Below are 26001 nucleotides of genomic sequence, written 5' to 3' on the forward strand. Positions count from 1 at the left end.
TGTATATCGTGATAAATATTTTTGGTCATATCGCTCTGCTCTACCTACCACATCTGGTAATGAACTATTGGACTGTCGGTTATGTCGACAAATCTGTTGGGGCTTCATTACTTTAATCTCTTAATTCAGTTTTGAAAAGTAAACTTCTTAAACTTTTGATTGAGCTACATCTTCTGCAACTTTTTCTAACTTCTGGCTGTTATTCAGCCTCCATTTAACTTTCCCAGGACTAAAAGTCCCCAGAAAGAGCCTGGAAAAATCAGATTGGCAGTGAGAGGTGTGTGTGCGTGTGTGTCTGTGTGTGCATGAGTGTGTGTGTCTGTGTGCATGCGTGTGTGAATGTAGCGCTGGTGTGCAGGTCGAGGCTAGCTGCAGAATTCCTCCCTGACAGCATAAATATGACTGGAGCAACCATGAGCAACCAGCCAACTCCCTCAGGTTACAACATTCACTCAAGACTGAAATGTGGATAAATACTAAAATACTGGCATTGTGTGTGTGTGTGTGTGTGTGTGTGTGCGCGCGCGCGTATTTAGGCCTGTTCAATCTGCTTTTTGCTCTGCGACAGCTGGGATAGGCTCCGGCTCATCCTCGACCCTGAACTGGATGAGCTCTTAAAAAGATCGATGGGTGGGTGTTTAACCTTGATGCTAATGGGTTAGTGAAGCCCAGACAGTCCAATCAAAATATTCATTGAGGTTGTTGTGGCCACTACAGGGCTGGACATTACAGTGAAGATTGTTTATATTGTTAATAAATTACAACATCAGCTAAAGCAACTGTTTGTATAGCTTGAAGATTTTATTAAAGTTTAGTGGAACAAAAGCTCAAAATTCATGGTAGAAATCCAACTTTGTGTGCCAGGAATCTCATTTAGTGTTTCAGCTGCCTTTATTAAAATTTCAGTAGGTTCTGCTGGCATCCTTGACCATAAGGTGAAAGCTTAAAGAGTGATGCGTGAAAAGGAAGCTCCCAAGTATTGTTTCTTTGTTGTTTCTCAGAGTACTTTGTTGCTTTTTCTAGTAAATACTTTTCTTTACCCCCTCCCCCAAAATGTACTTTGAGCCTCTCAAAGTATATTTTTGGAGCCCCCAGCGGTTAAAAGAAGTTTGGGAAAGCAGTGCTGTCAAAATTGATTCCAAAAAAATGTTTTGAAAAATTATTTTTAAAGCAAAGAAACTAAAACAAAACACACATAACTGGACTGTTATAAAATTAAAGTTGGGAATCCTCAGACACGTTGAATATGACGTTATTGCAGTTTCTTACATTTTGTGATATTCTGAGTATTGCAGTAACACACATTACTATTTATCACCTTTTTTCAACTGCAAATTATGTTCTCAAAGTTAAACTATGTCTGTATCAGTTTTCTACAATAACACAAATTTATTTCACGTCAGTTTTTTTTTCAAAACGAGATTCTCAAGCACGCCAGCACTGTCACTAAAACATGCCATAAATGTTGCCATAAGGCAGAGCTTACTGAAAGGGGTCAAGTTGGCAATTAGATCCAATCTGTTTCTGACAATACAGCAATGAAATGTGATAAATCGTCAAGCTCACGTAGGGGCTTGGCAGCCTTCCCGCTTTATAGAAATATAACCAGTTGGCAGCCAGCTGAGTCGAGTCCCCTCGAGTTGTGCTCATTGACAGACTCGTTCAGACTGATGGCAGCATGTTGGATATTATTATTGTTGACACAATTATTTACGAACCATTGACAATCTCTCTGAGAGATTTGCAGAAAAGTTGCCTCCTATCAGGCGACCTGTGCAATCAACTTTTGATCACAGTTGGATAATTATCTCATGTGTATAATTAGCCCATTTAAAACTATGTGAAAACATTCGTAGAACAAAAGAAAATTCAAACAAGAAAAAAATCAACTGTTTACCTTCAGCTGACCTCCATTCACTTATTTTCTCTAATTATGTCAGGCTAAGTCATTCACACCTCTCCCTCTGTCTCTCCTTACACTGCCCATTGTGTGTCTGAGTCAGTGATCGCTCCACCCATTTGACTTTGACATAAACACTAAGCTGTGTTGCAGGTGCATTGCACTCCATTAATCCCACCCCAGCAGCGATGTAATTTTGCTCGTGGATATCCAGCTTCATATTTTTAGTGCTGATATTTTTTTTCCTTATTTCCTCATCATTTTCAGTTTAATATAAAGTATTTTTTGACAGCCGTAGAAGGACAATGGACTCAAACAGCTTGTAAATGACATCCCAGGCTTAAAATCTCTCAGGCTTGTTCCTTCTTGAGGGCGTTTGGGGTTTAAACTTTTTTCCTTACTTTAAATATGAAGTATCAGCTTTACTGAATGCTTGGGGAGCTTGCTGAGGTTGTGTCACAATGTGTGATATGAAAGCATTGAAATGGGACGAGAACTGGTGACCAAGTCTAAACGCACAAAAACAGGAAACGTTTAGAAAGGGGCAGAATATTGCAGACAATGTCAAACACTGGCGGTGTGTGTTTATTAAAGAACTATTTAAATGTGAAACATAAGTTAACCCATGGCTTGAACAGAAAGTATTTAATCACTTTTTAAAAAAAAAAATAAAAAAAATCAGGATTTGATTATCAGTGTTGGGTATTGTGGATATAAACTCTATGGAGTGTGGTATTGGGCGACATTAGTTCATCTTTTAATTCAGGTGTTTTCAGTGTCATTGTCACAGGTGTATAAGATAAGTAGTAAGATCCATGCAGTGTGCCTTTACAAATGTCAGTGAGAGTGGGGCGCTCTAACGGGCTCACTGAATTTAAGCATGGATGCCACTAGAGCAGGGCGATATGACCAAAAATATTTATCACGATATACATTTAAAAATTTGCGATAATGATATAACTGACGATATAATTGACACTAGACAAATACTTTACAACTCCACAACTTTATTAGTGCAAAAAACCCCATCAATGAAATTGCACTTAAACAAGCAGCTTTTTTTTTTTTTATGTGCATTAAAGTTATATAAAAATGTAACAGTGCAAATGCAAATTCCTTGCTGACAGTTTAACCAAAAGGCATTTCCAGTGGAAATTGGCTGACATACCCTCAGCATAACCATGTAGAATATCCACAAAACTTAAAGAGGTTATACACACACAATATGGTAATATTATGTTGAAGCACAGTACGTATCACTCCGCGAGGCTCCTGCCTACGATTAGGGATGGGTGTTGTTAAGGTTTTATCCGATACCGGTGCCAAACCGGTACTTTTGAAACGGTGCCGGTGCTTAAACGGTGCTCGAACCGGTGCTTAAACAATGGAAAACACAAACTTTGTGCTAAAACCTCTCATGTTTAGCTGTTTTTTTTGTAAAAGATGTTAGCCTTTTCTGCAGCTATGGGGCATATATGGTATCACTCTTGGCTGGAAGCAGTGCTTGAACAATGGAAAAAACACAAACTTTGTCCAAAAACCTCTCATGTTTAGCTGTTTCCCACTTTTTCTTTGGACATTTTAGCCTTTTTGGCCAGGGTGAAGGGAGTATCAGCCATCAAACAAGAAGACAGCCGCATGTAACTACGACGGTGTTTGCTAGTTCACCTTACATGCATTAATGTAATAACGTGGTTAGCCTACTCAACGTAAATTACACACGAACAACATTAAGCTACTCACGCAGAGAAGAACGGCTGCTGCTGCCATCATCCGTCATCATTTCTGCTACACTGGCAGGGCTAGGGGCCAGGACTCTCCTCTTCGGGTTTTTGGGGGTTGTTGCTAACTCCGGGTCCGATAACAGGCACCACACCCGCAGTAGATGTGCTTGGTGTAAGGTCTCGCAGCAAGCTATCAAATACGGTGCATTTCTCGGCTTTAAAAAAACCGCTATGCGTCGCCAGGTGTTTCATCAGATTTGAGGAGTTACCTCCTTTGACAGTATCACAGTATCAGCTTAAAGCACTTGTTGCAGGCTGCTGAGTTTGCATCTTTTGCTGTGAAGTACAGCCAGACTTTTGACCGCTTTGCCTTGGGCATTTTTAATCTGTAGCTCTGCTCTAAAAGAACGTACGTACCTGGACCCGCCTACTATCCTCGGAAACGTAAAATGATTGGCTAGAATCTAAAGTGTATCACAGCTCAGGAGAAAAAAAAGCACCGAAATAAAGCACCGAAATGTGCGCTGCTTTTCGGTCTGGTTACTACCGTTTATGTCGGAACCGGTGCCATAATGGCACTGGATACCGGTACCCATCCCTACCTACGATAGCCGTAATGCTCTGACAATCCATCAAGTGGTGCGGGTTCGTAGCTTAGCAAAGTCGTACTAAAACATTTGACAGATTTTCGAGCGCCGTGTACCACATAAAAATCGTTTCGAGGTCAGTAAACACAACCAGAATTCATACATAAGACGGGATTATAAGGGGCACTGTCGATTTTCAGAAAAATCAAAGGATTGATTTTAAGTGTGCCGTATTTTCCAAAAAAGACGGTAATAACGACGGCCCGCTAGCATGCTCTAAAGCTAAACCAGTTCCACACCACTGATGTTGCAGCATTTTTAGAAACCAATTCTGGTTCATCTGTTTCATTCAACGATCTGCTTTTACCCTTCTCATTCTCCGTCGCCGCCATGCTTTTTCCGCCATGTGCGTATGAAAACAAAGGCACTGCGCATGCGCGTTTCACCCATATTCTATCGCAATATTTCATTTTCTTATTGTTGCCCAACATTATACCGGTATTACCGTGAACGGTATGATATGGCCCGGCCCTAGATGCCACTGTTGCAACAAGTCAGTCTGTGAAAATTCTTCCCTCCTAGATATTCCATGAACAGCTGTAAGTGTTATTATTGCAAAGTGGAGGCATTTAGGAACCACTGCAACTTTCAGAGTGGGTGTGTCATCAACACTCTGCTGACTCAAGAACTGCAGAGCTCCAAACCTCCTCTGGCATTAACATCAGCACAAAAACAGGGTGCTGGGTGCCAAATGTAAGGTGGAGCAGTGTAAAACATGCTGGCAGTGGACTCCAACGCAGTGGTCCTGTGTTCTGTGACTTGACCAAGCTCTCTCCTCTATCTGGTAGTCAGAGGAGTCTGGGTTTGGCAAATGTTAGGAGAAGGTTACCTGCTTGACCAGAGCTGTGGGGGTCTGGGCCCCCTGAGGTCCAGCGAAAGGAAATCAAGACATCGTAAACAATTCTCTGCTTTTGACTTTGTGGGAAAAATATGGGGAAAGTCTATTTCCTGTTCTATCATGACTGTGCCCCAGTGCACCGAGCAACGCCCATAGATGCACGGTGTGATGAGTTAAGTGTAGAAAAGCCTGAAGGGCCCACACCAAGCCAGACCCTCTTGTCCGACATCAGTGAACTTTCTCCTGCTATACTTGAGGGTAGAGAGCACTTATATCACCTTGCTGTTTTCCTAGAGAGTGTTTACGTTTTAAAGATGTCACTGGTGAACTGTCCAACTATTTTCACATTAAATTGTAGCTTAAAAACAAGTGTAGCTTTAAAAGAAAGTTGCTTGGCGCTGCGGGGCTTGCTGTGTGCTGGTGGAAACTCCGAGAGATTTCTGTGACTGTTAGGCTGACACTCTCTGTGCTGATGCGTGAAAACATCCCCCTCAGGGACTTTGTAATTGTTACAGAGGAACGTTTCCATCACTTTCACTGTTGATGTCTGTCTGTTAGCCAGAACAGATTTAAAGATGTCACCAAAATCCAGATTAAGTTTCAGTTATTGATAGATTTATTTATTTATTTTTATTAAAAAAACAATGTTCCCCGATCTAATTTGTGCTTGTGTTGAATTTTTTCCCCTACATTGCTGTTGGTTAAATTAGTATCAGATTTACAGTAAATGACATCAACACTATAATGATGTTCAGCTGAATTTTATCCATATTTAAATGTCTGCAAATGGCTTTATGCACCAACTGCACATTTGTTCAGTGAGGGATTTCCTGCCTTGCTAAAAGGCAGTTATGCTGGGATGCAGTCTTGCTTTACAACTTGCATAAACACAGACGGGCAAGAACAGCGCTGGCTATGAAAAGGTTAAAGTGAGGCTAATGAATGAGTGACATTGTGTAGAAGTGCTGCTGTATCATGACAGACCTCTTCTCTAATGCAATGACCGTTGCATTAGACATTGCGTGCGTGCGCGCGCGCGCGCGCACACACACACACACACACACACACACACACACACACACATTGAATAACAGCTTTTTTGTTCTTTTGTTTGTGTTTTTTCATAAAAGTTTGTTCAAGTTCATTGTTGTTCCTTATTGAATCTGTTCAGATTATCAGGAGCTCATATAAACAGATTAAATAGCACAGCAGTCAATTTAAGTCTTAGGTTTCTGTCTGCGTCAGCTGAGAATATTGAGCTTGGATTTCTGCAGATTTTTTTGTGTGTTCAATGCCCGTGGAGGTTGCATTGCTCATGTTTATTTCTTCAGAAACAGCTGAGTGCATCTGAGAGTTGTCCAGCTCATCCTGAGCTGAAGAGGCTTTTAAAAAGTCGTGTATGTGTGCTGAGCTCCACCCTGTGTTTAACAGCATGCCGGTGGGGAGGTTTGTCAGATTTAGTCATTAATGACAGGGAACCTTTACGCATGTGCTCATTTTGTGGTTTTCCTACTGTAAAGTCATGGAAAATGCTTTTTCCTTATTGGGCTGCAGGTGTTTATTTCAAATATGACAGAGAGGCTCAGTCATTGTGCTGGATGTTCAGCCATGAGACTGCATGAGCCGCATGTTAAACTACAGCGCCAAACGACATTTGGCTCAGCTGTGTTGGTGTTGGGCTAAAATAAAATCTGCAGTGATGCTCATTCGAGGTGTTGTGATGAAAACTGTTCATTTGCAAGGCCACTCATTGGCAGCAGTGCACCGGTTTCAAACAGGAAACTGTCAGCAGCTTCGGTCTGACTTCACCAGCAGCTTTTATTTTGAAGAAGAATTTCAGTAATGCTTTTAATTATTTTCGTCCTGTTCTCAGTTATTATTTTACTAAAATAAAAGTTCTTTGCATTTTTGTTTTATTTTAAACATTTAGGAAAACTGTGTTTAAGTCAAACCTCATGTTAAACTTGTATACATAAAAATAAATGGTTGCCAGTCTGTTCCTCACAAAGAGGAACACAGCTTATTAATTTAACACAATGCCAGCAGATACTGTAAGCCATCTGTGTCAGATTATCACTGGACAAAGCCCTGATGGTATTTAAGTCTGTCCATGGGAGGACGAGCATCTGATATTCACACTGTTGTTTATTGTCACAAAGTAGGTTTAGTGTTATTTACTAACATAATTAATCTGAGATCATCTGAGATGGTTGAGCAGAAGGCCATGGTCATTTAAGATGGAATGACCCTTTCATGGTGTCAGAAGTCAGATTAAGATGGTCGTCTTTTGGCCATGTGTGCTCTAGAGAGGGTCACAGCTAGCTGCAGCTGCAGCAACTGAGCTTTCTAAATATGAGGAACACCAGTTAATGTACTGCAGATGGGGAAATGAGAAAAAGAAGGAAAAATGAGTCACCAAACGAACCCTGGGCCAGTGTTAGTATACCTGGGCAGCCCGCCCAAATAAAAGCTGTGTGTGGAAAAGAGGCACTGAACACTATTGTGTGGCTTGTAGTTCATACTGGGAAGGAGTGAAAGCTCTCTGGAGGAGACGTTCTTGGTCATCTGTTTGTTTTCTGTGTCCTCACTAACGTCTTCCACTGAAAACTAACACACTCTGAGAAAGTCTCTGTCTCAAGGGTTCAACTAGTCAGAGAAGAGTGGGAGGAACCCACCACAAGCTTGTTAGATCATGTACACACGAATCCACACACACCCTGCTGAGTCATCATTCTGCACTTGAAACACACACACACACACAATCAGGGGTTTGCTGCACGTCTTAAGTGGGTTAAGATCCTATTTAGCTAGCTGTCGAGCAGTCAGCAAACTCCTCTCCAAAGATCCTTGGATAGAAGACAGACACACACACACACACACACACACACACACACACACACACACAGAGCAGCTGTTTACAATGATGTCATAACTGAGAGCAGCTTTGTTGAACTTCTACCAAACTTTTACGCTTTGGGAACCACAGCTTCCCTTTCCCCCGTCTTTATTTTGAGCTTGTTTTCACTCTGCGTACGCCTCTTATAATTTGCATCTATATGAGCAGCCCTCATCTCTTCCTAGTGTAATGGGTAATGGTTTCTCTGATGCAGCAGCAAATGCATATTAACCTGCATGTGATATGTTACAGTATTTTTAACATTATAGGATTAATTTAATTGTCAATTTCCACTTACAATGGCTCAACGTAACATTTTTACTTCACTGAGCTCCCTAAGCCAATAGAGCCCTATAGCTTAATTTAGAAGAATGTAGACTAATGTATGAGTTGATTTGTATTTAAAAACTATTAGTAAGTCATTTAATAACTGAATAACTAAATGTGGTGTGCTGTTTTGCCTTCATGCTGACGACACCCTTCATTCTGCAGGTACTGCTGTTAGAAAGAGAGAGAGCCCACGTCGCAGCAAAGGTTACAAGAAATCTCAATTTTTTTTAAACAGCTGGCATTTTATCTGCATACAGTGCAGTGAGTTTTCACAGGACTCTGTGCAGGCAGGCATTGATTTATGCACAGCTCTTTCTTCTTTTTCAGCCGTTCTCATGTAGATTTGCTGCTGTGCTTAGGGGTCATTGTACTGTTGCATGAACAACAAACAGCCTCACATTTGACCCTAGGATACTTTGTTAGACAGAGGAGTTCATGGTCAGCTCAGTAACTACTAGGTGTTCAGGTCCTGTGGCTGCAGAACAAGGCCAAATCAACACCCCTCCACCGCTGTGCTTGACAGCTGGTATGAGCTATTTGTTCTTAGCTCTTGGGTTTGTTGCAGTCTCTCTGAGCATTGCACAGTCTGGCCTTTGGCTGAATTGCCAATGAAATCCACTCCTGAGAAGACTGCAGTGTTGTTAACACAGCTGAATGCTCCAAACCAGTAAAATACCAAAACTTCAGCCTTTAAAGAGGTGCTTACACTCATCACTTAATCAAGTACATCTGATTAGCACCCTCTTAGTTCCTGTAACAGCAGCAAACATGGACTCAGTTTATGCATAGAAACCTGTGAAATGTTTTTCACAGGAATGCACAGACAGCTGATTTATTTTATTTATTTATTTTTAAATGGCCTCCTAATTTATGTGGTGGTGTTGCTGAGTAAAACTGTCCACACGGGCGGTAAAAGCACTTCTGTTGTTTTTAATGTGAAAAGAGCTGTGCTACTCATTATTGAGGGTCCATTACAGCCAGTGTGTTTGGGAAACACGGTCAGTGGCCCAAACAGGTGTGTGTGTGTGTGTGTGTGTGTGTGTGTGTGTGTGTGTGTGTGTGTGTGTGTGTGTGTGTGTGTGTGTGTGTGTGTGTGTGTGTGTGTGTGTGTGTGTGTGTGTGTGTGTGTGTGTGTGTGTGTGAGAGAGAGAGAGCGAGAGAGCAGTCACACCATAGATTATATTGAATCCTTGCTTCTAATCACTACATTGCTTTGTAGTGAAACATCACTAACAGACCTGCGGAAGCCTCAAGACTAGCTCTGACCCTTCATGCACTGAAATGAATTACATCAGAGCATTTATGGATGTCTGTCACAGATAAAGGAAGCGGCGTAACAGAGATGGAGCCTGGCCATCGCAAGATCTTAATGTCATGTCATCACAAATACATGAAAATACTGAAGATATCAGGATGCACAGTAATGTGGATACATACACTCAAGTCCCGAACGATTTAGAGGGAAGTGTTAGACGTGCTGCGCTCTATCAGATTACACCAAAAAATGAAGTAGTACTTGTTTCCTCCATCACAGGTTATGGTGGTAGTGTCGTTTTGAGCTGTTAACTGTGATGGTCAGAGTAGATTAAAAAAGGAACACTTAAATTGTCCTATGAGAACTATGTAATGTAAAAGTAGCCAGTATTTGAGTATTTTAAGTGGTTTTAGAAGCTTATCATGTTGGAAGTGTCCAGTTTTCCTTTTCTGAAGGGACCTAAAGAGGTGAAAATCAAATATTTCTACACAAAGAAATACAGAGAAAATTAACTTTTTTGTTGATGTTGATAAACCGGTGTCTTCGGCGGTTTATCATTGCCAATATTGGAACTTTTTATTGTGCATTTTTGAGCTGACAAGGAGCAAAAATAAGCAGCATGTCCTCTCCCCTTGCTCAATAGCAGACACCACCAGGCACTGAGTGAGTGAGAGACTCTTACCAGGCACTGCAGATGTGCTAACCAGGCACTGCAGATGTGCTAACATGCTAATCTTAGTTTGTACACACAGGAAACCAGCCATTGTTTGGAGAATTCACAGGAGCATAAAGTGAAAACTTTCCACTATTGCCACCAAAAAAAGGGCACATGCTGCTGTGGCTTGTGTTATAGTTCTTGTGAACTGCCTCCCCCCCAAAGCACTGAGGAAAAACAAATATGTGAGTTATAGAGAGTTATAGAGTTATAGATAAAGACCGAAGGGATTTTCCTCATCCCCAAGGTAGAAAAACTAGGAGTGGACCAATGTCCTCCCTTCCGACTGCATCTACCCTCAGCAGTCTGTTTATTTATCACTGCCCTTGTTTGTACTTTGTTTTCTGCTCTGGTTTCATTAGCAGGCGGCAGTTTGCCTAAGTGTTTGCCAAAGGCAGGGCTTTATTATGTTTGTATGAGTGCATCTAAAGAAAGCAGTTAGTGACGTCAGACCCTGCTGTACATGCTGGGCATTTCCTGGTCTGCAGGAGGAAGGAGGGGGATTGTTAGCTGTACACAGGTGTGTGTTTGTGTGTGTGTGTGTGTCTGTGTTTGCTGCTTCAGGAAGGGGAAAAAACACAGGAAGTGCTGTGTTCATTATTACACAGAAATAACATGAGATTTTTCTACATCTGTCCTCTTGAGGTCGGGCGAATGGAGGTGTGCTTCATTTTAAATCTATGAATCCAGTTTTATGGTTTTGTGCGGTTTGTTGCAGGCTGTAGTTAGATTGTATAAAATGTAGGCTAGACATGTACTGACTGACCTACAGGGAAAAAAGGCACAGGTTTCCTGGCAGTAATCTGAGTATTTATTTATTTATTTATTTATTTATTTATTTATTTATTTATTTATTTATTTATTTATTTGGCTCAAACTCATTGAAATATCTGCCAAAAATCTGTATTAACAGTTGACCCAAGGATGGATAGAGGAAGTCTTTCATAACTTATGCATTAACTTTTTATAATATAATACTGCACAACAGATCGTAATCATCTGCTCTTTTCATTTTAACATTTATACCGTATTTTCACGACCATAAGACGCACCCTACTAAAAGGTGCAGTCTCAGTTATGTGTGCCATTACTGTATTTGACACACACATAAGGCGCGGGTTTTATATACAATCTACGCCCACACTTCCCCCTTTAACGTTCTCATGGTGTCCTCTACTACGTCCGCCTTACAACAACAACACACACAAGCATACAAGTGTGCGTATTTAAAAATAGAGCGGGAGCAAAACTGAGTTTGGTATTCACATTTATTTTACCGGTAATCGTCATCAATCAAACCCATTGAAGTCCTCATCCTCTGTTTCTGAATTGAACAGCTGCGCTAAATCTCCATCAAACATGCCAGGTTCACTTTCTTCACTGTCAGAGTCACTTTTCATTTTAACATTTATAGTTCCTTTTGTGTCTTTTGTAAAAATTCTCTTTTACTTCGTTGATTCTGAAATGGCTAAATTTCCATTCCTTCTCTTTTGTTGTTAGATCAATAAATTACTTTTTCTTATTTTTAATTGCATTGCAATTAACATAACAAATTTGTTAATGTCGTTTTTTGTTCAGTATAAGCATGTAAAATGAAGAAGATATTAAACTTATATATATCGTAACATTAATGATGAATTATAGATGGCAGCGATTTAATACCTAACGGGTTGCTTTATAAAGTGTCTCATGACATGATGATGCTCACTGAAACTTTGTGTTCTTATTATAGATGGACCGATCTGATCTTATGTATCGGTCTGATACTGACCTAAATTACTGGACCGGAAATCGTATACATTAACTATCAGAAAAGCACCTCACAAAACTTCAGACATGGTGTAACCCAGCTCATAACTGTAGCACGTCGGAAGAGTATGCATCACGTGATAGAGCGTGCGGCTGTGGCGTGCGAGACCTGTCGGCGGTCTGGTTGAGCATTTGGAGCCTCGCTACGTGCTTCCAAACCGGCTTTTAATCTCTGAGAAACTTATCCTAGAGAAGTAAAGCTTCACAACTGATATATGTAGCGACTGCCTCTTCTCTCTCCCTCTCCTGCTGCTACTTCAATCATGAAACTGATCAATGATCAGCTGATCGGCTTTTCTGTCGCGAGTCCGTCTCTTTTGTTTGTTTATCGCCCACATTGCGGCAGAAAGAGGAAACCAGCAACTGAACAACAGCAGCACGTTTACGCTTGATAAGCTGTTGCTACAATTTATTTAATGTTACTTTCTACACCAGGATCCTTTTCTACGTAGCTGACAGCTGGTAACTGTGCAGGGGCGGATCTAGCAAAGTTTTGCCAGGGGGCCAGGTAGGGCATTAACAAAAATTGCCCCCTCTTGACCATTAGAGAGGATGTAGATTTCATCCACTTATAAGACCTGAGAGCTATGGTCTGGGGTTTACATAAGTGGTCCTCAGTTGTGCATGTGCTGTCAAAAAAAACTGCGCACCAGATAAGAAGTTGTCCGCTAGAGTGGGATTTTCACGGCATATTCTGCACCACATCTCTGTGCGTTCATCATTTGTTGGAAGCCAGCTCACCTCATGCAACCACTTTTCCGAGAATACGCGCGTCTTTTGCGGTTCGGACTCGTTTGGTGTTCCTCCACCTCCAAAGAAATGTCCAAAGTAATTGCTTAAAGGAGCTTGCTTCTTCGACATCTTCAAGAGGCTGATCCGAAGGGCCAGCTCTGTTCTAGGATGCCCTCTGGACCCAGTGGAGGTGGTGAGTGACAGGAGAATGGTGGCTAAGCTGTCATCCCTGTTGGACAACATCTCCCACCCCATGCAGCAGACTGTGACAGCACTGAGCAGCTCCTTCAGTGGGAGACTGCGGCACCCACGGTGTGGGACGGAGAGATTTCGCATGTCTTTCCTCCCCACTGCTGTCAGACTCCACAATAAAGACTTTAACTGATCAAACACACACATCCACACATGTGCAATAACACTAAGTGCAATAATCTTTTCTGGCATCGTTGTATTTTTACTCAGTTGTATATAGCGTTTGTATTCTATTTTTATCTTATTGTATATTTTATTCTATTTTATTCTACTGTATATAGTATTTTATTTTATTCTATTCTGTACAGTTGTGTACTGTATTTATTCTTATTGTATTCTAATTTTTGCTTCATAACTTTTGCACAACAAATTTCCCACGTGTGGGACTAATAAAGGTTATCTTATCTTATCTTAGAGTTCTAAACAAATGTCTGTCCTCCTCCAGAAAATCTTATGTACGCAAACGTGCATTGCAACTTCTTATCTGGTGCACGTTTTTTTTATTTTGACAGCTCATGCGCACTGCAGACCACTTATGTGCACCCCTGGCTATGGTCATCTTTTATTTACAGCCTGTGATTTAAACATCAGCATTGTCCCAGACTTTCAGGATAAGTACGTCATCATGTAAATCTTGCAAAAATGGCTTTTCAGGATTTTCATGTTGTTAAAGAAATGATCACAGCATGCAGCCCAACTCTTTGTCTTTGGAGCCTTCCATGCTGTGCGCCCTGCCTTTACAGGGGAAAACAAAGTGTGGATAAGAGGTATTTTGCTTTATTAATCCTCCTGTGTCACTGCCAGCACCACTTTAGTTTGTAGTGAGCTGAAAGCAACATTTGAGCTGAACTGCTTTGACTGTAGGAAAACTCTGAGTAGTTACCATTTAATAGCTGTGTGATCTTTAATAATGAGTATAATCAGGGGCACAGTTACTGTGTCATTTTTCTAGAGTGAATATCCAAGTATGTTAAATGGAAAATATACAGTTTGCACAGTGACGCTGCAAAGTTTCCCAACAATCACACATGGGAATATAATAGAAAACATGCAGTTATTAGTTTTGTTTTTGTTTGACCAGCAGTCCAAAGACAGAAGAAATATATTCGGTGAGTACATTAAGCAAACTGCCCACATTAGTGTCGTTTTTTTTTTTTTAAAACATGATTAAAAGATTTTATGCATATGAGGAGAATTTATCAGTAATTTGACTGTTTGAGCTAAAAATCACAGCACAGACTGCCCATAAGCCCTGGAGCAATGCGGTGAACTGGAAGCTGCTATGGTCAACCCCAGCTGTGAATGATGCTGGATTACAAGCGACCTCTACTGGAGATTTAGAGGAGATGCAGTTGTTTTCTTTACTTTTAGAAGAAGCAGTAACCTGTGCACGGTTAACGCTTTGATTCTTTCCTGAATGCTATCATAGCCGATAAAGGTTGGCAGGTTTAGGATTAATTAGTTTTCAGATCAAAAGAGACAGAGGGAAGAAATAGTGCACGCTTGAAGCTTTCAGGCTTAGTGAGCTAACTTCAGATTTAACTGTGGGTTCGACGTGTTATGAAGGTTATTCATTGGTTGGACCTGCTTTGGAGGAGGATTTGTTAGGAGATATAAATGATCTGGTCATTGATGTAAAAAATAGCATTGCTCATGGCAACAGGGCGTTTCCCTGATGAGCATCGGGGAGAAACAGATTCTTAAAAACACATTTAAGATAAATTTTAAGCCTCAATAAGGGATTCTCAAACAGGATGCTTGCTGCTTTTTGGATTTTATTTATTGCTGTCCATAAAGATAATCATTGTAAATGATTGTGTTAACAAGATTGTTAAAGTTCTTTATTTGGAGCAAAGTTCTACAAGAAAGATACGTTACTGAAAAAGTGGTTTGGCACTCTGTGGTAGTATTGTAGACGATGTTAAACTTAATCATCATCTCTGCCTCCTCTGACGACCTGTTTGCTGATTCGATTTAATTTTGCCTCAGATAGTCAGAAATATTATAATTCTAATCACTTATCAGTACTGATACATGTGAGACTTCATCAGAGGTGTGATCATCACAGCAGATGCCTTTGTCAAAGTAACTGAGGATAAAACAGAAAAACACGAGATAAACAGGAGATTTTCCTGGCTTGACTTTTGATAGCAGATAACCTTAAAAATATTCTGCATAATTTTAAAAAGTTTAAATTTCTTCAGTACTGAACAGCAGAACAGGCTTTCATGTCAGAGGTCATTTGAGGTATATATAAAAAAAAAAAATAGACAGCGGCTGACAGCACTGTAAACAACGGTAGACTGGTGGGTAATAAGCGAATGAATAATGCGGAAAACAGAGATTTGAGACGGGAAACTGTTCTTGATGTACACAGAGAGAGAGAGAGAGAGCTGTGCAGGAAGTGCGATTTTTTTTTTTATCGTGATGGAAGCAAAACAGCAAAAGTAAGAGGGAATTCATGATGATGTTATCAAATGTGAAGCGTAGTTTGCTGCTTCTTTTGCTGCTGGTTCAGTGAATTTTGGTTGGAGAGAGACAAAACCTGCAGCTCAGAATGTAGCGCAAAAAAGACGTAAACACAGAGCGGACCCGACGCATCAGAATCAGTGAGCTGTCATCTTTCTCACCCTACGGACACGCCGTTGGGGCTGAGAGAAAGCTGATTCTGATGCGTCTTTGTGTGGAATCCGTTTACCTGCTCTCTCATTTACTGTTTGGTGGTTGTTGAAGTTGTTTTGTGAGCTTTAACCTGAGATTCTGGCGTTTCTGGCAAAATACATTTATATTTAAAAGTCGATTCAGGATTTAATGAATCGATATCGCTTTATTCAAGCTACTCACCTCTCTATCCACCTGCACTTTCAAACGTATACGAAGGACTACAGGAATATCTGGAACACGGCCAATCAGAGTTCCCGCCCCTGACTATCTCTGATTGGTTTAGACCACAATAGGGGTGTAATGTTGTTGACCACACAGAGACTCGAACAGCCGCTGGTCACACAGGTGCGACCTAGGATTTATTTTTTTTTTTAGTCGCACCATTGGTCGCACTCTAGAGCCCGTGTGTGTGTGTGTGTGTGTGTGTGTGTGTGTGTGTGTGTGTGTGTGTGTGTGTGTGTGTGTGTGTGTGTGTGTGTAAAACCTCTTCCAGGTTTTATCAGGTTTGTGTTTCTTTGTAAAATCAGCTGCTCTGCTGCCAGCACTGCGCTGTGTAGGTGAGCGCCCTCATGGCGAGTCTGATAAACACTAGGATGATGTGTTTAGTTGATCTCCAACATCACGTGACCTGAGCACCTGATTTCTTGGGATCAGTGAAGCCACAAAAAATGTATGAATGACAATACTGCAAAACATAAAGAATCAGGTAAATGAATTATTTAAATTAATTGAGAATAATACCAAAAATACATTTAGAGATAAATAAATTTAGCTGAAATGTGAATTTCTATTTAATTCTATGTAACTCCATCTGTATTAGTAGACTTTCCCTTACTATTGACTATCCCATTTCATTTTCCGTTATAGACAAACTTTGAATCATTTAATACTTTATTATTAATTATTTTAATACAATATCAATGCTCATCAACTGAGGAGCCACAGACGCTGTAGGAAAGGTTTCTTGAAGCTAGGTTAAGAAGAAAGGTGAGTTGTTGATGGAGAAGTGCAGAGCAGGTCAGAAGGAGCTTCACTGTGAGGGTGGTGCAGGACATGTATGAGACAATAGAGTGGTGTGTTATATGGGTTTAAGGTGGGGGTACAATTACATCAGGGATCAGCTCTCAGCTCCTCCTTGTTTGCAGTGATGATGAAAAGTCTGACAGATGAGGTCAGGCAGGAGTCTCTGTGGAGAGAGGTGGAGCTATGCTTTGGATAGAAGATTCATGACTGTAGTGAAGGAGGACATGCAGAGGGTTAGTGTGACAGGAGGATGGTGGGGATAGGGTGAGATGGAGGCAGACGATCTGCTGTGGTGACTCCTTCAGGGAGCAGGTTGAAGCAGGAGGATTATTAAAAAAACAAAAAGTTTTGTGTCACTGTTGGTCCTAAATAAAAGTACTCTTAGAATTTAAAATGACTTAAATGACTTTAAAAATAAATAAACAGAATATTTTGCGGTCCTTCTTACCAGCAGTCTTCTCTTTCTTTTCTTCTTGTTCGTCTTCAGGTCGGTGTACGATGGTCAGGAGCATGGCCTGTTCATGGAGAAGCTGGATGCTCGGATCAGGAACCATGACCGAGAGATCGAGAAGATGTGCAACCATCACTTCCAGGGGTTCGTGGACTCCATCACGGAGCTGCTGAAAGTGCGAGGAGAGGCGCAGAAGTTGAAGGTAAGGCGTGCCGTGAGGTCTGCGTCACAGGTACGATGGCGAGCACTTGACTGTAAAGCATCTGAATTAATGTCTTCCTCCTTTGTGTCTCTCAGAGTCAGGTGACTGAGACTAACAGGCATCTTCAGGAAAATGGCAAAGAGGTAAAAGCTCACAGGTTCACACAGAGAAGTCCTGCGGGCTTCTGCTTACGTCCTCACTGATGTTGCTCTCGTCACCTCTTCCTCCTGCTATTTAGCTCACCACCTCCATGGAGGAGCTCAGACAGTGTCGGGTGCAACAGAGGAACATCGCCACCACGATAGACAAACTGACGCACTGTCTACCAGGTAACACCCAAACACTCAGTGTGAATGCCCCTTTATTGTATCTGCTCTGTTTATTATTGTTTTAGAAGATTAATCATCGTTTTGAGACAGTAAACATGCTTGAAATTTCTGCACATACATTAGGTCGGGTGAAAATGTGTGGGTTTTCTAGGTCTCACCCAAAACCAAGGGAGCAAATGGCTTTGCAGCCCCAGCTACAAATGACAAAAGATGAGCTCCCCGGCTTTGGTTTCACGTGCACATATGAAGTTTGGTTTAACACAGGAGTCGTGCCCTGAGCACAACAGGAAGTTTTGTTCTAGTGTTTTCAAGTTTCTCCCATATGCACATATACAAACGCAAGTATTCTCACTGCTTACGTGCTTACTGGCAGCGTGTGGTGATAATGATGTCACATCTGCCGGCACCGCAGCAGAGTTGTAACCCCAAGTGCACGATTGTGTCAGTTTTTGCTGCCATTTTAATGAAGCTCAGAGATATACAGTTGAAATGTAGAGGGAGGTAAGCAACTGTTTGAAAGCTCTTTTTGGAAAAATAAAAACCACTCTGCAAAGTCTTTACTTCCAGTTATGACTTCATGGTTATTGGCACTGATGTGGCCTTACTGTCGGAGTTGTGAAACCTATTTTTCAGGAGTGAATGTAAGGATGATGCTACATTTGAATGGACGCAATCAATTTCCTTCCCGGGGTGATTGAGCATGAGTTTCCTTTCTCGGACTAATTACTGTTTTTTTTCCTTCTTTCCTTCCAGTTCTTGAGATGTACAGCAGACTTCAGGAGCAGATGAGGGCCAAACGGTAATCATCGAGTCTTTTTCTTTGTTGATGTGAATATATTTTCTAAAGGTATCGTGCTGTTCTCATTCCAACTGTGGGGAACACTGCTGTTTTGTCAGAGCTACTACTGTATAGTATATATCTGTATAACTTCACATCCTTCTTGGATCATGTAGATGTTTGCTTGCTGGCAGCCACAAGATGGAGCCAGAGCACTTCCTTGAGCAGCTGAGACAATTTCTCTGCTTCTTTCTTCCCCTTCTCTGTCCTCGGGCTGCCTCTAGATAGGAGTCTTGGCTGGTCATAAATTTGTCATTTTGTTTGTGTATTTTTCCCCGTCTCCCTGTCCCGCGGCTGCTGGGCTCTCAGAGAGCAGGAGGAGGTCAGCCAAAAGCGAACGCTCCTCGAGAGGGAGAGCGTGTGTTTGAGCGATGCAGTGGAGTGAAGTGGGCTGAAGTGTCTGGGGGATTTCTGTGCTGCCAAATCTCCGTGAGGTGTATCGGAGTGTGTTTATTTCTCTGTGTGTGCGAGCACTCCTAGGTTGTTGGGTGTTTTTTAGTCATGCATCTGTGTGTCTGTCAGTTTTGCAAGTGGAAATTAACATGTTCAAAACGAAACCAGATTAGCTGCGTTCAGGCGTGAAAGCTGAAAAAAACAAAGTTTGGCTTGAGACGAGTCAGACTTCATCCTGAACTTTCAAACCAGCTCACTGAGTGATTGAACAAACAAGCTGACTGCACTTTTCCAAATGCTTTGTCTCTGTAGGTACTACCCCGCGCTGCGAACGTTAGAACAGCTGGAACAGACGTGTCTTCCCAAAGCGGGTCAGTACCGGTTCTGCTCCATCATGGCTGAAAACATCCCCAAACTGAGGATACAGATCCGCGACACGGCCATGTCACAGCTGAGAGACTTCCTGGAGAGCATTCGGAAACACTCGGATAAGATAGGCCAGACCGCCATGAAACAGGTACACAAGCACCCAGAAACACTTTGGGCTGAGAAAGTTCAGCTGATATGCTCTCATTCACAGGAGATGACAGATTTATTAAATGTGGCTCTGTGTGTTTATTCTTGCACTGTGTTAGAGTAGCTTTGCGTGATTTACAGTTCAAAGCAATCCTCATTTATCTCATTCTGGGCCTCGGTGCAGATCCTCAGCTCTGTTTCTCTTTTCCAACTTCATTCTGATTGGCTGCCCCTCCCAAACAAAAGATTTAAACTACAGGTGGGTGTGGCCTTTTGACTGAGAGGACCATATTAGGGATACGTCTGCTTATACAGAGAGAAGAGCAGAAAACTGTATTACAGCAGCCAAACAGCCACAAACTAGATGTGTTTTGTTAGTGGGTTCTGAACTGTGCCAGAAACCTTCACTCTGCTGTGATGGTAGCGCCCTGTGGGTTGTGATGGATTGACCCTTTCTTGGAAGCCTATTGGAGTTTTTATCATTATTAAACTGATGGAACAGTCAGTTTGACATCTTAAAGTTCAAGATTCACACAGATAAATGTTGTAAAGGTGAGTACAGGAGCTGTGTGTGTTCTTGGACTACCCCTGGAATGAGTGAAACAGGGGTAATAAATCTGCCTATATTCATCATATTTTAGAGATCTGCTTCCGTTTTCGAGTTACATAATATAAAAGGTGACACTTTCAACAATTGTTTTCAGAGGTTAGGGTTTGTATCAGGTGTGTTTTTGAGGACCCTTTTTAAACCTTAACTTAATCTTCTGGCTTTATCTGGTGCTCAGGAGATATTGGAGCTAACAACAGAGCACAGCAATGTGCCAAAAGTGGACAGAACTCTGCTTTTCAAGATCTTTTGGCAAAGTGAGGACATTCAGCCTGTCTTCACCTTGAAAAAGTTTCACATGGTGCAAACAGCTAGAAATTTGAATAAAATGTGGTTTAGGCCTTTACACACAGGGTATATTGTGAAGAAATAACATCTAGTTTTTCTAGATGTGAACTTGTTACATACACACTGATCACGTCTAAGGAGGCACAGAAAGGATTTCAGAGAGCCGATTGACCCGCAGCAGCATCTAGCTGTGTATCTGAGGTAAAATAGTATTTTCACGTCGTCATACATTCAGCACTGCATGCTATGAATGCAGTTGTTGCCAAATGCACTGATCTGATTGGTCAGATCTTTTTATTCACACGTGAAAATCTGAAAAAATCTAACTTGATGGGGAAAAAAATACATTTATCCTGTGACAGTATGCGGTCGGTGTGAGCGGCTGCATTAAGGGTAGGGAAGTCCAAAAATATGAATGTTCTTAACATTTCACAGATTTTACGCGTCTGGTGTGTAACATCGTTTGGTGTCTTTGATAAAGACTGTATGTTACTGCCTGTCTAACTGACTTCATCCTACAACTGATTTTTGTTGTTCATCTTTTCTGTCTGATAATTGGAAGCAGCCTCTGTGCGTGCGCGTGTTGCTCTGTGGTTCCACTGCCAGTAAGCAAGTACGGTGGCTTGTCAAGGAACATGCACGCACACATGCACGCACACATGCACGCACACATGCACACATAGATTTGTGTGCAGCTTTTCTCCACTTACCTCATTGTTTTGTTTTTTTTTTCTTCAAGGCTAAGGAAGTTATATATGTCTGTGTGTTTTATGTTCTCTTGTGGTATCCGTAGCTCAGAGTGAAGGCCTCCTTGTTTATTTGCGGGCTTCCATTATTTGGGGAATGTTGTTCCATGGAAGTGCAGGATGAAGGGAAGGGATGGGATTGATGAAGGAGTGGTTCACGACAGATGTACGAGTGGATGGAGGCTCAGAATAAAGCGCGCTGCACATTTGCTTCTGTTTTACATTCTAATAATTACTTACCTCATTAGTGCTGGTGCTTTGGGACATTCAGCAGTGGTGCACCGCTCTTCTGCCGGCCCATCCAAAGCAGCAGCCGTTCAATCAACCTGCAACTTAAATACAGATACCCACAGATGTATTTCAATTCAACAGTAAATGTAATATTATATAGTAAATCTAAGTTCTCTACGATCTCAAAGATAAATGCCATGTTTTACCAAAGATCAGCCAATGGCACCCAGCTTTTGGTTTTCTGCTGGTTACTTGGGTCCAGAGTAGACCCAGGACACGCTGGATGGATTACATCCCTTGGCTTGGCTCAGCTGGGTTGGGAATGATTTGCTGTCTGAAGACAGGAATAGTTAAAGCATCTCTGGGTCTTGTTCAGGAGTGAGGGAAGTAAGGTGCAGTGTTTGCTTTATCAGCCAGTTGTGGTGAAGAGAGAGCTGAAATTCAAAGCAAAGCTGCAGATTAACATGTCATCTACGTTTTATGGCCTCGACCTGTGGCTAGTGTCCAAAAGAATCAGACTGTGAATACCAGTGAGCTTTACGAATTGATGCCATAGGTGAGTCTACTGAATGGACGAGTGGTAGCACAGGGGGCAGTCAGTGTATTAAGAAGGGAAGAAGCCTCTTGGATGAGAAGAACAGCAGATGAAGCTGAAATCATTTTTTCACAACAATCACTAGAAGAATAAAGTTGTGTTAAAAAAGTATTTGACTTTAAATTACTTGAAGACTCATGCACTCAGGCAGGCTATATTTGCTTCTTATTGGGAAGAAAAAAAGATTCAGAGAGTTTGTTAAACATTTCCTACAGGTAAGAAGCTATCAGATTTTCAATTTTTTTTACAGACACCTTACTGTGCATGTATTAGGTGGTAGTTTGAAGCCCTCTGGGGGGAAAAGTTAACATACATTATTTACTTTTTTTGTCCTCTAGATGTCACTAGAGGATCTCGCTTCATAATCTTGCTGCTTCTGGTTGGCAGTTAGTTTTAAAGGTTACTATCTAGAAAACAACAACAACAAACACCCAGAGCAGGTCACAGGGGTCAGTGCATGGTCTGAGGATTTCCAAACTATTTGAACTTCACTTGAGTTTTCAGAGTGACCTTTTAGACAGCTGCCATCGCTGTGGAAAGATGTTGCTGTTGATCCAGCACTTCACAAAGAACCTTTTATAGTAGTTTTCCTTCAATTTGTCACATCTTTGTGGGAGAAAGTATTTATTTTCTCTCTGAGGAAGGAGGTGATGGACATTAAATAGAAATTATGATCACGCACAAGCAGTCCCCATTTATAACATCTGCACGCTAACAACCCTTCAGTGACCTTTGGGTGGGGGGTCCTTGGACCACAATTTGAGAGTCACTGCCGTAGAAAATGCACTTGCAGTCACTGAAGAAGCTAACCACTTACTCCCCTAACCACTAATTACAAGGAAGATTATGGAAACCCCAGCAGTCCAGCAGAACTGATACTGATACTGGGATTATGTTGTTGTATCAAATGTTTGGCTCAGAACACACACACACACACACCCTCAGTCGTAACTGTGTGTGTGTGTTTGGGACTGAATGTGCACAAGAAAAGTATACGTTCTTCCCTTCCTTCCCTTCCTTTCCTCCTCTGTCTCTCCTTCACTCTTTCTTCTTGTTCTGCTTCCATTTTTTCTGTCACTCCATCTCTTTCTCCCTCAGACAGTGTGTCTCTCTGCTGCGCTCTGTTCCAAATTAGCTCCAGCTCTCTACCCGGCCGTCGTTACAACTCCCTCAACCAAGGATGTGAAAATAAATAGATCTGGGGGGAAAGAAGAGGTGGAGGAGATTGAGGAGTGCAAATGGCCTACAATGGAGCTATTGTCTGCTGCCACATGCCCATGGAAGTGGAGGAAGAGGAAGGAAGAAGAAGAGGGAGGATCAAAGAAAAAAGTAGAAGATGGTTAAAGAAGAATAAAGTTGCGGGGGATGGGGGGGTTTAGATGTATAGAAACAAGAAGAGGAAAGTGGGGAATTATCAGGAGGGATTATGATGGATGAGGGGCAGGAAAAAAGATGTAGAAGTTAGTAGGAGGAGATGAAGAGGTAAGGGAGATATCTGAAAAAGAGTAGCAGAAGGATGCTGAGAGCCAAAAAAGATGACAGGAAGGTGACGAGAGTGTGAGGAAGATGGGACAAAAAATTGGTATTTCATTACAACAAGCACGCCTTCAGTGAAGCCGTTTCACTGAAGCCTGGAGTTCTATAAATATAAGATGGGCCTTTTCAAGTTTTGAACCTGCGTATGCTGTCAAAACACACCAAATAGCAGGACACTTATTCAGTCCATTCGCTGTTTACACCAGAGATTGATTTAAATCTTGTAGAGTAGCTTTGCATGACTGACAATTCCAAATAATCCTTATATGTCCCTCCTCTCCCTCGCTGGAAGCCCTTGTAAAGAGAGGGTTTACACGGTGTATCCCTCTCAATCGCATGTCATACAAAATCAGGAGTGGGGAAAAATGAGTGCGTACAGCAGTCTGAAATTTTGTCAAATGTGACAAAGGATATGCAACAATTAAATATTTTTGCTGTACTTTATGCTTTTACCTTCAAATAACTTCCAAAATCTCTGGGAGTGAGTTTGGGCTTTCAGTCCACCATTTACCTCAGCTGTCAGTTTGACAGTTGAGAAGCGATACAAGTCAGTGAAGCTCGCTTTTGTCTGATGACAGTTTAGGGCAGGGGTCCCCAACCCCCGGTACTGGTCCATGAGTCGTTTGGTACCAGGTTACGAGAGTTGAGGCTCAGGTGTGAAATTTATGGTTTTCGGGGTTTTTAATTGTTATTTTTTTTTAATCGTTTTTATCGTTAACTGTGTTTCCCTGGGTCTTTTCCCGTGTGTTATGAATAAATATCTTTTTTTTTGGTACCAGTACTGGTTTTATTTTGTTGTATTTATCTGCAACACCTTAAACGCTGGTCCGTGAAAATGTTGTCGGACAAACCGGTCTGTGGCGCAAAAAAGGTTGGGGTCCCCTAGTTTAGGGTATCCTGAAGTTTTCTGTTGGCAAGCGCTGCTGCCAGCCAACAGAAAACCATAATAAAATGATGTAACTGTTAAGCAAGGTGCTAATCCTGTGATTGACCCCTTTGCACTGACGCAGGCTAAGACAGGCAGCTAATCTTATTAACCATCAACGATACCAGAGAGGAGAGCAGCTGGCTGCCTACCACAATGGCCGCTTCACTAACTGAGGAGGAGGCTGTGCTCTGTTACTTCAAGCACACCACAGTAGCTACACCTCCTTCACTCAGCTGTTAGCCTCTGTTAGTTGCTGATAGCTAGCATTAGTGAAACTTATTTTGAAGTAGGTCTTGTTTACTTTGGACACCTGTTGAGCAAACTCACAAGATGTGATAATGTAATCAAACTGTTTATTTGAGGTAAAGTGAAATATTTTATTTTTTAGGACATGAGCCTAACATTAGTTGACACAACTATAGCTTATAACTAGCTGCTGGTTTTATTTGATTTTTTTGTTTTGTTTTGTTTTGTTTTTTTTAGCTAGTTTTTTTGTCAGTTGTGCGGAGATGGGGAGACATGAGGGTCACATGTTTAATCTGCTGATAAATAATGGCAGCATCGATAATATATTTGTGGCTGATCTTCACCCATGTACATAAAGCGTGATCAGGTGGAACAGCGATGTCCATCTCGACCTGCTCCTAACAGGATCAGTTGTTAATGGATTAATTCTAAGTTCATGAGAATGCATTAACTACACAATAACAAGTGTATATTTATAAGTAGAATATTCTTTATTTGTATTTATAAACTCTAAAACAGTAGTGACTGTGAGCTTAATATGAGCATCAGAACTATAACAGCATGTATATGACAGAAAATAAGTAAAGCATAATAGGTCCTTTTGAAAGAGAACCAAGGGAGTGGAATTAGCCAGAATCGTCTGCCTTTGTCATTCTCCCATAACTCCCCTGTCATTTGTCATGTCTCTCTTTCTGTCTTGCTGTCCCATCATACCCCTCCTCCTCAAAATCTCCATGTCTGTCTCTCGTCCTTTCTTTCCACCTCCTCATCTTTCCATCTCCCTGCCTCCCTTCTTCATTCTCTTGTTCCTCTTGTTTTTCTGTTTCTTGTGTTTGCTTTCAACAGAGGACGAGTCTGGAGCTTCTGCTGTGTATTCAGTAGGCGCACACACACTCTTACACACTAATGGGAAACAGATTGCCGGGCCTGTGAAGTGGAAGAAGATTGATTACCTGTATCTAGTTACTGAACACACACATGCGTGTGCGTGCAACGAGGGTGGCTGAGGGCGCACGCTGGGTCGGTGTATTGAACCATCACAAGGGGAACGAAAATAAACTGTTATGGGCTGCTGTGTCACCCAGTCTGGACCCTGTGTGTGTGTGTTGTCTGCCGAATAATGCACCACAGTTCACTGCCATCAGACACCATTATTTCTGGCTGGCCGACTGTCTGCCAAAAAGTGATCTATAGTAGGGATGCCCCAGTCAGGTTTTAGCTTCGATCCTTATCCGAGTCATTTGTTACGGAGTATTTTTCTGTACAGAGTACCAATTTGATTCTTGTATGTTATTTTGAGTATTATCAGG

At 41.6% G+C, this 26001-nt stretch overlaps 1 protein-coding gene across 2 annotated transcripts in view; it reads left to right on the forward strand.

Moving 5' to 3' along the window:
• Positions 1-26001, forward strand: part of exoc6b (exocyst complex component 6B) — a 130406-nt gene that overhangs the window by 2632 nt on the left and 101773 nt on the right. For both annotated transcript variants that reach the window (XM_084923582.1, XM_084923583.1), the window contains exons 2-6: positions 17273-17438; positions 17534-17581; positions 17677-17767; positions 18521-18566; positions 19311-19515. In XM_084923582.1, coding sequence (XP_084779708.1) covers positions 17273-17438; positions 17534-17581; positions 17677-17767; positions 18521-18566; positions 19311-19515 — 556 coding nt within the window. The remainder of the gene's footprint in view (positions 1-17272; positions 17439-17533; positions 17582-17676; positions 17768-18520; positions 18567-19310; positions 19516-26001) is intronic.

This window comes from Perissodus microlepis, chromosome 3, assembly GCF_051167445.1.
Source record: "Perissodus microlepis isolate ML-2025 ecotype Zambia chromosome 3, ASM5116744v1, whole genome shotgun sequence".
NCBI classification, from domain to species: Eukaryota; Metazoa; Chordata; class Actinopteri; order Cichliformes; family Cichlidae; genus Perissodus; species Perissodus microlepis.